The 13,982-nt window shown below is 45.6% G+C and overlaps 1 protein-coding gene across 2 annotated transcripts in view; it reads left to right on the top strand.

Annotated features, from left to right (window-relative positions):
* FGD5 (FYVE, RhoGEF and PH domain containing 5) overlaps positions 1-13,982 on the top strand; it is a 122,590-nt gene that overhangs the window by 69,258 nt on the left and 39,350 nt on the right. For both annotated transcript variants that reach the window (XM_047843568.1, XM_047843559.1), the window contains exons 4-5: positions 472-530; positions 643-673. In XM_047843568.1, the coding sequence (XP_047699524.1) occupies positions 472-530; positions 643-673 (90 nt within the window). The remainder of the gene's footprint in view (positions 1-471; positions 531-642; positions 674-13,982) is intronic.

Here is a 13,982-nt window from a genome sequence, read left to right as displayed (position 1 = left end):
AAGACTCCTTGGAAGAGGTGATAGATACCATGGCTGAGTCTTAAAGTATAACTGGGAATTAGCCAGGCAGAGAAGGGGAAGGGGACAGCATGTGCAAAAGCAAGACGTAAGAGAGCTCCCTATGCGCAGAAAACCACAGGTTGTTCAAGGTTACTGGGCCTATGGGTAGAGGCCCAGGTCATGCAGTCATGATAGTGGCCACTTGCTGAGCACTTTCTGTGTGTTGGACAGTGTGCTGGGCAATAGCTCAACAGCCTCCTGAGTTAGATGCTACCAATATCCACATTTACAGATGAGGAAACTGAGGTACAGTAAGATCTCACAGAGAGTAAGTGGCAGGAATGGGCTGAGAAGTATGTGGAATTTGTCTCCGGCAGCTTGGAGGTCCTTCTGTAAACCCAGTGCTTGGGGTCTCCCTTCCCCCATCTGAATTGGTGCTGTCCCTCCTGATCACTCTGTTCTCTCTTGCAGGTAGAAGGACAGTCCAGAGCCCATGTCATCGCACAGGAACTGCTGTCTTCAGAGAAAGCGTGAGTCCCCAAGCAGCTGCCTGTGGCCTTGAGCTTGTTAACAGAACATCACCCCTCCCTGGCTTAACCAGGATGGGAATTAATGCAAACTCAACCCTCTTTCCCTCTGCAGATACGTGGAGATGCTTCAGCACTTACATCTGGTGAGTTAATCATTTTAATTGTCCAAAACTAATTGCCCTTTTACAAGGCTATGATATAAGAGGCAGAAAAGCAGTGAGGAGACAGAGGTGATTTGGATGAACAGAGGCTTGGCAGCAGACAAATGTTCACCAATGCTTTTTGTGGACGTCTGTCCCCTGATTCATATGCTTCAGGGGGTGAATAGCAACATGCTTTCCATAAGTATGCCTCTCTGCCCAGAAGGGGGTGTATGGGGGATGTGCTGAGGGTTCTGGAAGGGTGTTTGCAGTTTCCTCAGCCCTCTTATTGAGGACGGCAGAAGGAGGACAGATGTAGTTCTGGATCATTGCTGTGTGTGCATGTGAGTATGCATGTGTGGGTGTGTGTGTACACATGTGCATGTATGTGTGTGCATGTATGCATGTGTGTGCCTACGTGTGCGTGTGTGGGTGCATGCATATGTTTAGGTCCATATGGAGAAGGTGATTGCTTGCGCAATGACAGAGCAGCTGGGGTGTAGAGAGGCTTTCTCAGTCATCCCAGCCCTGGGGCAATAACACTTGAGCCAGTGGTGAGGAAATCATCTGGACTTTCAGAAGAAAGGAGGCCAGACTTGGGGACTGCCTGGGTATCAGGCACTGCCACCCTTTACAACCCACAAGACTGCCTGGAAGGTCTCCCTGTGCAGTCAGTTCATTTCAGTTCAACAAATATTTTTTGAACACTTGCTGTGTGACAAGAGCTGGTGAATAGAAAGATCCTTCAGGCCTTTCCCCAGGAGCTCTCTGGCCAGTGAAGGAGACAGATTAGTAAATGAGTAATCATCTGGAGCATGGGGGAAGAACTGACAACCTGGGGGAATCTAGGCAGGCTTCCCTGAGGATGTGACTTTTGGGCTGAGTCATAAGGAGGGTTGAGGGAAGAAGGTACAGCAGAGACATGGGAAGTGAGTGAACATCGGGGCACCTGCTCCCTGAGGTCTCTAAGCCATATCCAGACCCCTAGTAGTTCAGCATCTGATTCCACGCTGTTTTGTATTGTTCACCATGTCTATCCAAGAACATCAGAACTGGGAATGTCCACTTGATATTTTGTTCCTGGTGATATGGAAGCCCAGAGAGAGCGACTGAGCCAGGATAAACACCCAGGTCCCTGTATTTCTAGTGCACTATCGTGTGTTAATCCCATGTTTCTGACTGCCTTTGGAGTTCTTTGTGGCGAAGACCACTCTGGTTGTAGCAGAGCACCCAGCACCAAGCCAGGCCTCCTGCTGAAGCCAGCTGAGGCCCCTGTGAGTGGCATCACCCTAGTGTCCTGTTGCCATGTGAGCAGGGCACCCAGGTTCCTGGAAGCAGGACAGAGCATTACTCTGGTCTGTGCGCCCAGCCCCTCATTTTTGCCCTTCAGGATGAGAGCTTTGTGTGCATTATAAAACCCAAAAGTCCTCAGGTACATAATGTACCACCCTCTTATACCTAAAAGATCTCCTTAGGAAGGGCAGGAAGACTCACTCTCCTGTTTTCTTCTCTCTCACTTGCTTCTGAGCTGGCAGCATGACAGAAAGGCTGGGCTTTTTGTTTTATGACTTTGTTAAGAGGGTTTTAACTGGGAAACTTCCATCTGTGTTTGCACTGCTTCCTGCCAGTTGGAAAGATGCTGAAACCTCTGGTAATCCATAATAATATCCTGAGGAGAGAGAAAGAAAAAAAAAAAAACGAGCCCATAAAAGTCACAACTCAAAAGCTAGTTGCGGGAAATTGTGATCCAGAGCTATACTGATGATGTCAGTGCTTGTGGGGATGGCAGTGGCAGAAAAGCCCCAATGTGACTACAAGTCCTAGCCGGGTACATGAGCCTCAGGGAGGCCCGTAAACTGCGAGACATTGTCCACCACTCCCCACTCCGGATCCATCTCTAATTGCTAAGATTGGCAGGTTCTCTCTCAGAATTCCTCCTTACAGATTCGATGCTATTGAAATCCCAAGGCTGTGCGGTGAGGGGAAGGGCTGAGCATGCATTCTGAACCTCCCCAGCTAAAAAAGTCTCTGGCTCCATTATGCTCTTTTTGGGCAGTGGGGGGTGGAGGGGGTGTCCTCTGGCCTTCTGTGTTTGGGATTCAACCCTGAGCTTGTCAAATGGTAGATAGAGCTAACTAAAAATTCTCGTCACCCAAACCTGAGTCGTAATGACCAAGATCCTGTTTTTTTGTAGCCTATTAACTAAGAATGGATTTTATAGGTTTTAAATGTTTGCAAAAGGGGTGCCTGGGTGGCTCAGTTGGTTAAGTGTCTGACTCATGGTTTCAGTTCAGGTCACAATCTCCCAATTTGTGAGTTCGAGCCCTATGTCAGGAGCCTGCTTAAGATTCTCTCTCTCCCTCTCTCTCTCTCTCTCTCTCCCCCTCCCTCTCTCTCTCAAAATAAATAAATAAACTTAAAAAAATAAATGTTTGTGAAAATAGGCAATGAAGATGCATCAACTATACTTCAAAAAAAAGATGTAAGAGTTTTCCATATATTCTTGATACTAGACTCTTGTCAAATATACCATTTGGGGGCAAAAAAGGTAAAGAAAAATACGTGGCCAGGACTGTATGTGCCCCGCAAAGCCTAAAATATTTATTATGTGGCCCTTTACAGAAAAGGCTTGCTGACTTCTGGTTTAAATACTCCCTTCCATCCCTCCAGGAACCCAGTCATAAATACATTCATCCCCCTGCCCATCTATCTGTATAATCAAACTCTCACCCGCTCATGTAGCCAGCTTTTCACCCACTCATCTGTCCTTTAATCTATGTATGCCCCTTATGGCACATTTATGCACTCATTCATATCCCCCCTCAGTTTATCCACTGTTCAGAGGTCCACCTATCCTTCCAACCATCCACCCATCCTCCCATCCAATCATTTGTCAAACTCCTCATCCATCCATCCACCCATCAACCCATTAACCCATTCATCTAACCATCCATCCATCCACCCACCCACCTATCCTTCCATCCACCCTTCCATCCAACCATCTAACCATCCATCCATCCAGCTTATTCCTTTTGGATGGGACATCACAGGATTTTTACAGTGCTATAGGCACTAGGATGGGCCTTGGAGCCCCAAAGATAAATAAGGCCCAGAACCTGCCCTTGAATAGGTATCCCTTTTTTCTGTGTGTGGGGGGGAAGGGTGGAATGGGGAAGAGTAACAGGTAAACAGTCAGTTATGCTACTCTGCTAAGTATAATTTGCACAATTACAGTTTTGTGCAAAATCTGCAGGGGGATGGGGGAGAGAGAGACTTATTCCCCCTTGGGGTATCTAAGAAGATTGTCAGAAGAGGTGCCCCTAAGATGGAATTTGAAGGAGCCCACCAGGCCAGGATGTTGATGGAGGAGGGTACATAAGGCAAGTGGTCAGCACGGAAATGCTCCTAGGCCTAAAGGTGCATGATATATGTGGAGAATGGTGCATCATCACACATGGTTAGAACATGGATAAATTTCTAAAGGCAGGTTGGAGGTGGGATTGGGGGTCAAGTGATTGGTCTGGAAACCAGGTACCTAAAATGCCAGGCTATGGGGTTTATGCTTTTTCTTATACATAGTGATTCACTTTAGACGTTGAACAGTTATATCCCCTAACACCTTCAATCCTCTATTTCCTCTTCTAAAAAAAAAAAAATCCCTCCCCACCAAAAGCTGAAGATTCCTACCATGGGTTCTTCCTTTGGGTTAAGGCATTGAAGGCCTTTTCAGAAGCCATTCTTCCTACTGGGAGAGGTAACCCTGGAAGTTATCACCATGCCTAGGAGACGCTCCCTATGACTGATTCCCTTGGAGAAGCTCCATCCCCTAAGAGACCCTTAGGGGTCTCTGATCCCCGCCCACCTCTGTGGCACTGCCTCCTACCACTTACATTGTTGTTCACTCCAGACGCTGTGACCTTCTTGCTGCTCTTCAGATACTACAGATGCATTTCCTTTGCATGACTTTTCCTCTTGCTTTTCCCACCACCACAATGTCCTACCCCCGATCTTCTCATAGTCAGTTTCTCCTTCTCATTCTGGTGTCAGCTCAAGTATCAATACTCAAAGAAGTGGTGCCCAAAACTTAGTGGCATAGAACAACCATGTTATTATGCTTGCAGATTCCCTGGGCCAGCAGTTTGGACAGGGCAAAGTGGGGAGAGTGTGTCTCTACTCCCCGATATCTGGAGAGAACTTCAAGACAAAGGGCAAGGGGTTGATGGCCAGGGGTTAGAATCACCCTAAGAGTCATCATTCACAACTGGTGGTTAGTGCTGGCTCTTGTCCGGGACCTCATTTGGGCTGTTGGCCAGAACACTTACTTGTGGCCTCTCCATGTGATCCCTCTGCCTGGGCAAGTTTTGGGCTTCCTCACAGCATGGTGGCTGCATTCCAAGAGTGAGTGTCCCAAGAGAGAGCCAGGAGGAAGTGCCTGGCATTTTTATGATCTAGCCTTAAGTCACGTAGCACCACTTCCACCATACTGTTAGTGGAGACAGTCACAAAGGTCTACCCAAGTTCAAGGGGAGGAGGTACGGTTTCCACCATCAATGGGAGAAATATCCAGCTCACATTGTGCAATGATCCTGTGAGATAGGAGATATTGTTATGGGCCACTTGGGAAAAATACAATCTACTACAGAAGCCTTTCCTAATAATTCTATGTTGGTTAAAAATTGTCTTCAGCTCCTAGTAATGAAAACCCAGTTATGATAGCTTAATTAATGTAAAGGTGATTCTCTCATGTGAAATAAGTTCAGAAGTAAGAGATTGAGGTTAAGTTTGGCAGCTCCACAAAGTACCAGGGACCAAGGTTTCATTTATCTTTCTGCCGCATCCATTTCCAAGGTTCTTCATGAACAGAGGATGGTTGATGCAGTTCTCACCATCACATCCATGTCCCAGGCAAGAAGGAAAAAAGGGGAAAATTAAAAGGTCATGTTCCCAGCCCCTTGAAAAAAAATTTTTTTTCTGAAAAGTTTACTTGTCCACTTTTGCCTCTGTCTCACTGGGCACTATTAGTTGCAAGGGAAGTTGGGTCAACTGAATCGGTCAAAGCTGGGTTCACTTCAGTGGCTGTGCTTCTTGTGTATTCATTCTGGGACCCAGGCTGAAGAGACAGCAGGCACCCAGGGAAGGCTCTCCCTGTGGTGATTGCAGGGAGCAAGCAGAAATACCAGAGGAGGGGTGCCTGGGTGGCTCAGTCAGTTAAGCATCCAACTCTTGATGTCAGCTCAGGTCATGATCTTACAATTTGTGGGACTGAGCCCCGCCTGGCTTCTGCACTGACATCATGCAGCCTGCTTGGGCTTCTCTCTTTCTCCCCTTCTCCCTGCCCCACCCTCTCTCTCAAAATAAATAAGTAAACTTTAAGGAAAAAAAGAAAGAAACACCAGAGGGCTTCTGAGATTCAGCCTTACAACTGGTGCATGATCACTTCTGCCCGTGACCCATTGGCCAGAGCAAGTGCTGTGGTCTGGACCAAAGACAAGGGGCAGGGATCTTCTCTCCCCATGATGAGGCCATGGCAAGGGTGTGGATGCCAAGGGAAGTTCAGGAACCACAGCTGTACCTCCTCTTTTGTATCAGCTAGCTCATACTTCATTTTATTTTCTTTACAGAATGTTTCATATCTAAAAATCATCTAATTCATGTATTTACTTGTGTTGTATTTTCATTTTCATGCAGTTCCAAATACTTTCTAATTCCCTTTGTGATTTCTTCTTTGACCCATGAGTTATTTAAAATTAAGTTGTTCTGTTTCCAACTATTTGTGAATTTCCCAAACTTCCTCCCGCTGCTTGCTTTTAATGCTGTCGTGGTTGGAGAATGTACATTGTGTGGTTTTAAATTTATGGAGATTTGTTTTGTGGCCTGGTGTATAGTATGTCCTGGAGAATGTTTCATGTGTGCTTGAAAAGAATGTGTTTTCTGCTCTAGCTGGTGGGTATCCTATAGATGTCACTTAGGTCAGGCTGATCGACGGTGCTTTGAGTCTCCTCCATCCTTGCTGGCTTTCTGTCTCATCCTTCTGTCCCTTACTGAGAGTGGGGTTACTGATTGTTGACTTATCTTTCCCTCCCGTTTCATTCCATCCACTTTGCTTCATTTGTTTTGGGGCTGTTTTAGAGGCTTGTTTACTGTGTCTCTCCCTCACTATACTCAGAGCTCCTGGAGGGCAGAGAGCTTGACCGGTCCCATTCCCAATGGCTTGTGAGACCCAGTACACCATCAGGGCTCAGTAAATATCTGATGAATGAGTGATGGCGGGGTCAGCCCTTATAGCAGTCCTACCACTTCTTCCATCAGAAATATTTCCTGAGCACCTCTTATGTGCTGGGTATGGGGTCCCTGCGCTTCAGGGACTGACAGTCTAGGAAGGAGACAGGTGCAAAAAAGGGCAATATTAGTACAATGGTAGGGGCATACTGAGCCTGAGAGGTTCAGACAAGGAATATGTCCCAGGCTTCTGGGTTTGTGAGAAGGATTCCCAGAGGAAATGTGTCTAAGCTGAGACCTACAGGATGGGGAGCAATTAGCCAGGTGAGGAAGGCTTGTACCCGGCAACGGGATCCACATGTACAAAGATCCAGAGGCCAGTTAGAGATTGGAGTGTTTGGAAACTTAAAGAAATTCTAGGTGGCTGGAGCATGTGTGTGAGAGAGTGGTGATAGGTGAGGGGCAGAGCAACACAGAAGTGGGGCTTTGGGTTTGATCCCCTAGAGTTCTGTGGGGAGGCCATTGAGTGATTCCAGCAGGAGGTGACACTGGACTGGAGAGCTGCAGTCAGATTGGAGGACAGCATGCTTGGTGAGTGGCTGTGGGGTACAGGAGAGGTAGCAGATTTCTGGCTTGGTGACTCACCATAGCAGCAAGTGCTGGAGGGGGTCAGGCTAGGCATGGGGGTGATGAGGAGTTTAGTGTGAGTTTTGTGAACCATGAGGGGTGGGTGAAGGACATCCCAGTGATGGGCTGGGCACAGGATGTCTACCAGAAGTGATCAAGTGTGGAGATGTCAACCGAAGCCCCAGCAGTGACCCAGATTTCCCCAAGGAAGTGAGTGTGTAGAGTGGGGAGAGGGCTCTCAAGGGCCTAGCGGGCTTTTGTGAAAGGGTCAGGGGACTTAGGGAGGAGTATTAGGAGGCCATAGGGCAGAAAGGCTTCTCAGATCCTCCCTGCATCCAGCCCACTCATCACCTCCCACACCCGCCTTGCTCAATGGTGGTAGCCACCTGGAAGCGCATCAGGAGTGTCTGGGACAAGCCAGATTTCTCAGACTTCTCGGAGGAAAAGGCCACTTACTCAGAAGCCCTCCCTTATCACTGCATACGTGTTTAACTCAACTGTGGCCATGGTGCTGACATGGCTGGGGCAAGTACAGAATCTAGAGGGACTCACTAGCAAATTTATGAGTTTATGTAAGCTGGGTGCTATCAGTTTACTCCCCACCCAGGTCCCCTCTTTCCTCACCCAACCAGCTCTGGCTTCTCATTACAGCCAATGTCCAGTGTAGCTGATGCTGAGGAGGGGTGGCAGGAGTGGCAGTGAGCATTTGTTGACCTCCTATTGTGTGGTTGACAATTTACATACATTATGTCATTTAATTGCACATAGTCTGTGCTCAATAAATATTTCTCACATGGTTGAATGAGTCCAATTACCCAAGGTCACACAGCGAGTAAGAAGTAGGACCAGGACCATCTGACCCCAGAGCCCTGAGAAGGGGAGGAAACAAACAGAAGTGGAACAGTGCATTTAGGTGGCAGGGAACCCAAGGAGGGGAGAATGAGTATACACAGGAGGAATGAAATCAGGGAAGGCTTCCTAGAAGAGAGGATGTTGAGCTGGCATTGACGGACAGGCTTTCCAGGGGATAGGAGCAGCAGGAATGAGTCCACAGAGTGGAGGGCTTGGGGGTGTGTGGTGTACAGGAAGGGGCTTGAAGAGCTGGTCTTGAGGGAGAGCCTGAATGCCATGCCCCAAGGCCTTTCAAAAGGGAGGCATAGGAACTTGGGAGCCCTGAGCAGAGCAGATGCCCTGAAAGAGGGGGAGGAGGGGAAGGGTGGTCTGGTGGGTTGGGTGGGAGGGCATGATGCTAGGGCACCCACAGGTTAACCCAGACCAAGCTCCCAGGTAGCCTCATGCTGGGGAAGTTGTGTGGAGATAGGAAGATTTTGTGTCTGTCTCTTACTTTTATTTATTTATTTGTATTAACTAAATTCCATAATTTATTCAGATACCCTTCATTTTTACTGAAGTCTTTTTTCTGTTCTGGATCCCACCCACCATAGCATTTTACATTCATTTTTTTTTATATTTAAATTTTAGTTAACATACAGTGTCTTACTCTAACTTTTGTAGCTCCAGTCCGTAGATGACAGTAAAAAGTAAGTTTTAATTCAGTGGGGAGGGCCCTGTTTCTAAGTCTTTGCTGGGCTCTCTTCCAGGACAAAGTGAACTTATTGATCTTTGGTGGACTCAGAGAGAGACAAATTTTGGTTCAGTGTGAGAAAATGTGCTTTTCTTTCTACCTGAACTGTTGGAGAAGGGGTAAGCTGTCCTTATTGGGAAGTATGAATGTAGTAGCTGTTGGGGAGCTCAGTAAAGTGGTTCCTATCCCAGGTGCGTGGCTCTTCCCTGTATATTTTCATTCAGTTCAGGAAGAAACTTGCTGTGTGACCCTGGAAAGTCCCTTCCTCCTTAATCCCTCACCCTGAGATGGCTGGTGGGACTCAGACATTTTTAGCCACGAAAACTCTCTTCAAGTGGAATTTCACTCAGACCCTCAGTATGAAGAGTAGCTAAAAGCAGAGGTGCTTTGTTTCAAAGGTGGGAGGGGCCAAAGTTTGGGTTCTGCCTCCACCTCTCTAATCCCTGGGTCTCCATGGAGCACAGTGTGAGAAATAGTCATCTATTTCAGTGGTTCTCAGAATGTGGTCCCTGAACCAGCGGCACCTGAGAACTTATAGGAAATGCATATTCTTGGGCCCCAGCCCACAACTGCTAAACCAGACACTCTAGGGGTAGGGTCTGGGCATCTGCATTTTAACAAAACTTCCAGGTGATGCTGATGGACAGTAACATTTGAGACCCACAGGTACATGATCCTGTAAAATCCACTCGGCATGAGTTCTCTGTGATTCCCTGCCCCCTCGAGAGAAGCATCCTCTGGAACACTGTTCCCCAATCCTGGCTGTGCACAGATCCCCAGGAGCTTTAGAAAATATGGTTTAAAAACATCCACTCAGCACAGTTACGAACAAAGGTGGGTCAATCTAAGGGTGAAAGTGAATGAGACACAGTCTGCTCCCTGCATAATTGGAGGGAAGATCACAGAAACATACAGAGTAAGTAAATAGCCTGACAATGCAAAATCCTGTAAAGCCATTGTTTTTCAGGCTGGGATGCATACATTCCTCCCTGAGGTATGCAGTAGGTGTCCATGAGCACTTGAGGCCACAGCATAAAGAGAGCACATTTTCTAAGCACTCCTGCTTTGCTTTAGATACATATATTTTTTTAATTAAAAAAAATTTTAATGTCTATTTAAAGAACACAAGCAGGGGAGAGGCAGAGACAGAGGGGGTCAGAGAATCTGAAGCAGGCGCTGTGCCAAAAGCAGAGAGCCCGATCGGGACTCAAATCCACGAACCGTGAGATCATGACCTGAGCTGAAGTCGGAGCTTAACTGACTGAGCCACCTAGCTGCCCCTAGATATGTATTAAGTAAATTAAATCACACATGGATATATTTTGGAGAATAATGTAAATACACCTTAATTCTTAAGCTAAAACATGAGACTTCAGAGACGTTCTGAGACCAAGGTGGCTCCCTTCAGGTTGTAACCCCAGAGTTCCAGAGGCTGTAGGATACTTGAAAGGCCACTAGACTGACCCAGGAGGCCTTCCTGATGGAGGTAGGGTTTGAAGCAGCTTTAAAAGATGAGCAAGACATGGACCAGATGTCAGAAGCACAGAACAAAGACACAGCAGCTGGAAAGAGGACTCCTATAAAGCAGTAGTGCTCCAAGTGTGGTCCCAAGACCCAGCAGCACCTGGGAACATGGGAGAAATGAAAATTACCCAGCCCCATTCACAGCCTACTGGATGGAAACTCTGGAGGTGAGCCCAGCGATCTGGGTTTTCAATAAGTCCCACAGACGATTGTGAAGCAGGCTTATCTTGGAGAAGCAGGGGTATACAGAAATGAGCAGTCCGCTGCAGAGGTAGGCTGGATCAGCTCTGGATCATGAAGGACCATGAACTCCAGGCCCTGGAGTTTAACTTTAATTAAAGGGCTTGGAGGAGACATGAAAGCAGTGGAGAAAAGCAGTGCTTGTCTTTCCTCACCCAGGGACCTCAGAGAACCGCTTTCCTTTTTAAAAAATGTTTTGTAACTTACAGATAGGTGCACAAAGGTAGAGCCTAAATATTTAATATATGTGTGTGCGTACGCTTGTAACTGCCACTCGTAGAGCATTTTCATCATCCCAGGAGGTGTCCTGTGCCCCTTCCCAGTCCATATCACCCTCCAGAGGTTGCCACTGTTTTGCTTTCCATCACATTGGATTGGTTTAGCCTGTTGTTGGATTTCATATGAATGGAGTCATGAATTATGTATTCTTTTGTGTCTGGCTTCTTTAGCTCAACATAATATGTGAGATTCATCCAAGTTTTCATGCCTATTAGTATTCTTTTGTGTGGATATACCACAGTTGGTGTATCTATCCTGTTAATGATGATTTGGGCTGCTTCCAGCTTGGGCTATTACAAAGCTGCTATGAATGTTCATATACGTATCATTAGGGAACATAAACACTCATTTCTCCTCAGTATCTACCTAGAGTGGAATTGTTGGTCATAGAGTAAGCATAGATTCAGCTTTATTAGGAACTGCCGAATAGGTTTTCAGAGTGGTTGAATATATATACTCCCACCCCCAACATTTGGGAATAACGTTCCTCATGCTGCCCAGCGTATTGGTATTGCCCATCTTTCTACTCATGGCCATTCTGGTGATTGTGTAGTGGTTTCTCATTGTTGTTTTAGCAGCAACCACCAACTGATGGTTGATGAAATTGAGTATCTTTCTGTTTATTAGCCATTTGAAAATCCTCATTTGAAGTTCTTTTGCCTGCTTTTTAATTAGGTTGTCTTCTTTTTCTTATGGATCTATAGGAATTCTTTAAATATCCTGGACACAAGTCTATTTTCAGATATATGTATTGTAAATATTCTCCCAATCTGTGGCTTCCGTATTCAATTTTTAATAGCTTAATTGAGATATAAATCTTATACCATACAATTCAGCCATTTAGCACATTCAGAGTTGTGTAATCATCACGACAATCCATTTTGGCACATTCTCATGATCCCAAAAAGAAACCCCAAACCCCAAAGCTGTCACTCGCCATCACCCTGCCTCAGCCCTAGGCACCCACTGTCTAGTTCTGTCTCTTGTAGGTTTTCCTGTTTTTGAAATTTCACGTAAATTGCAGCAAGGTTCATCCACATTGTAGCATGTGTCAGTACTTCACCCCTTTCATGGCTAATATTCCATTGTGTGGATAGACCACGTTTTGTTATCCATTCATCAGTTGATGGACATTTGAGTTCTTTCCACGTTTTGATTATTTTGAAAATGCTGCCACGAACATTCATGGGCAAATTCTTGTATGAACATACATTTTCCATTCTCTTGGGAATATACCTAAGAGTGCAATTTCTGGACCATATGGTAACTTTTTAACCTTTTGAGGAACTACCAGCTGTTTTCCAAAGTGTCTGCACCATTTTAGATTCTCCTTGCAGAACTTGTTATTATCTGTCTTTTTTATTATAGCCATCCTGGTGGATATAAAGTGGGATCTCATTGTGGTTTTGATTTTGCATCTCCCTAATGACTAACGATGTCAGGCATCTATCTTTTCATGTACTTCTTGGTCATTTGTATATTTTCTTTGGAAAACTATCTTTTCAAATCCTTTGCCCATTTTTTAAAGGGCTATCTTTTCATTTTGGTTCTATATACATGCAAGTCCCTTATCAGATATGTGATTTGCAAATAATACCTCCTGTTCTGTGGCTTGTCTTTTCATTGTCTCCATGGTGTCCTTTGAAGCATATAAGTTTTTAATTTTAATGTAATCTAATTTTTTCTTTTGTTGGTTGCATTTTTGATGTTATATCTAAGAAAGCTTTGTCTAGCTCCAAATCACAAAGATTTACTCCCGTATTTTCTTTCTTTATTATTTTTTTTAATGTTTATTTATTTTTGAGAGAGAGAGAGACAGAGCGTGAGCAGGGAGGCGCAGAGAGAGAGGGGAGGCTCAGAATCTGAGGCAGGCTCCAGGCTCTGAGCCGTGAGCACAGAGCCCAATGTGGGGCTCTAACCCATAAACTGCGAGATCATGACCTGAGCTGAAGTTGGATGCTTAACTGACTGAGCCACCCAGGCGGCCCTCCCATATTTTCTTTAAAGAGTTTTATAGTTTTAGCTTTCACATTTAAGTATGTGATTCTGGGTTAATTTTTGTATAGAATATAAAGAAGGAGTCCAAATTCATTCTTTTGAATGTGGATATCCAAATATCTCAGCACCATTTGTTGAAAAGGCTTTTTTTCCCCACTGAATTTTCTTGGCACCCTTGCTAAAAATCACTTAACCATAAACATTTATTTCTGAATTTATCTCTGGACTCTGAATTCTATTTCATTGATCTTTATGTCTGTCCTATACCAATATCACACAATCTTGATTCCTTTAGGCCTATAGTAAGTTTTGAAACCAGGAACCGTGAGTCTTTCACCTTTGTTCTTCTTTTTCAAGATTGTTTTTTGTTTTTTCTTTTTTCAAATTTTTTTTTTTAATTTTTTTTTTCTTCAACGTTTTTATTTATTTTTGGGACAGAGGGAGACAGAGCATGAATGGGGGAGGGGCAGAGAGAGAGGGAGACACAGAATCGGAAACAGGCTCCAGGCTCCGAGCCATCAGCCCAGAGCCCGACGCGGGGCTCGAACTCCCGGACCGCGAGATCATGACCTGGCTGAAGTCGGACGCTTAACCGACTGCACCACCCAGGCGCCCCCTTTTTTCAAATTTTTATATAATGTTTATTTTTGAAAGAGCATGAGCAGGGGAGGGGCAGAGAGAGAGGGAGACACAGAATCCGAAGCAGGCTCCAGGCTCTGAGCTGTCAGCACAGAGCCCGACGCAGGACTTGAACTCACAAACTGTGAGATCATGACCTGAGCCAGTCAGACCCTGACTGAGCCACCCAGGTGCCCCTCAAGATAGTTTTGACTATTCTGG

The sequence above is a fragment of the Prionailurus viverrinus genome, chromosome A2 (genome assembly GCF_022837055.1).
Source record: "Prionailurus viverrinus isolate Anna chromosome A2, UM_Priviv_1.0, whole genome shotgun sequence".
In the NCBI taxonomy this organism is placed as follows: Eukaryota; Metazoa; Chordata; class Mammalia; order Carnivora; family Felidae; genus Prionailurus; species Prionailurus viverrinus.
The sequence above is the reverse complement of the archived record's forward strand: the minus strand, read 5'-3'. Positions and strand labels throughout refer to the sequence as shown.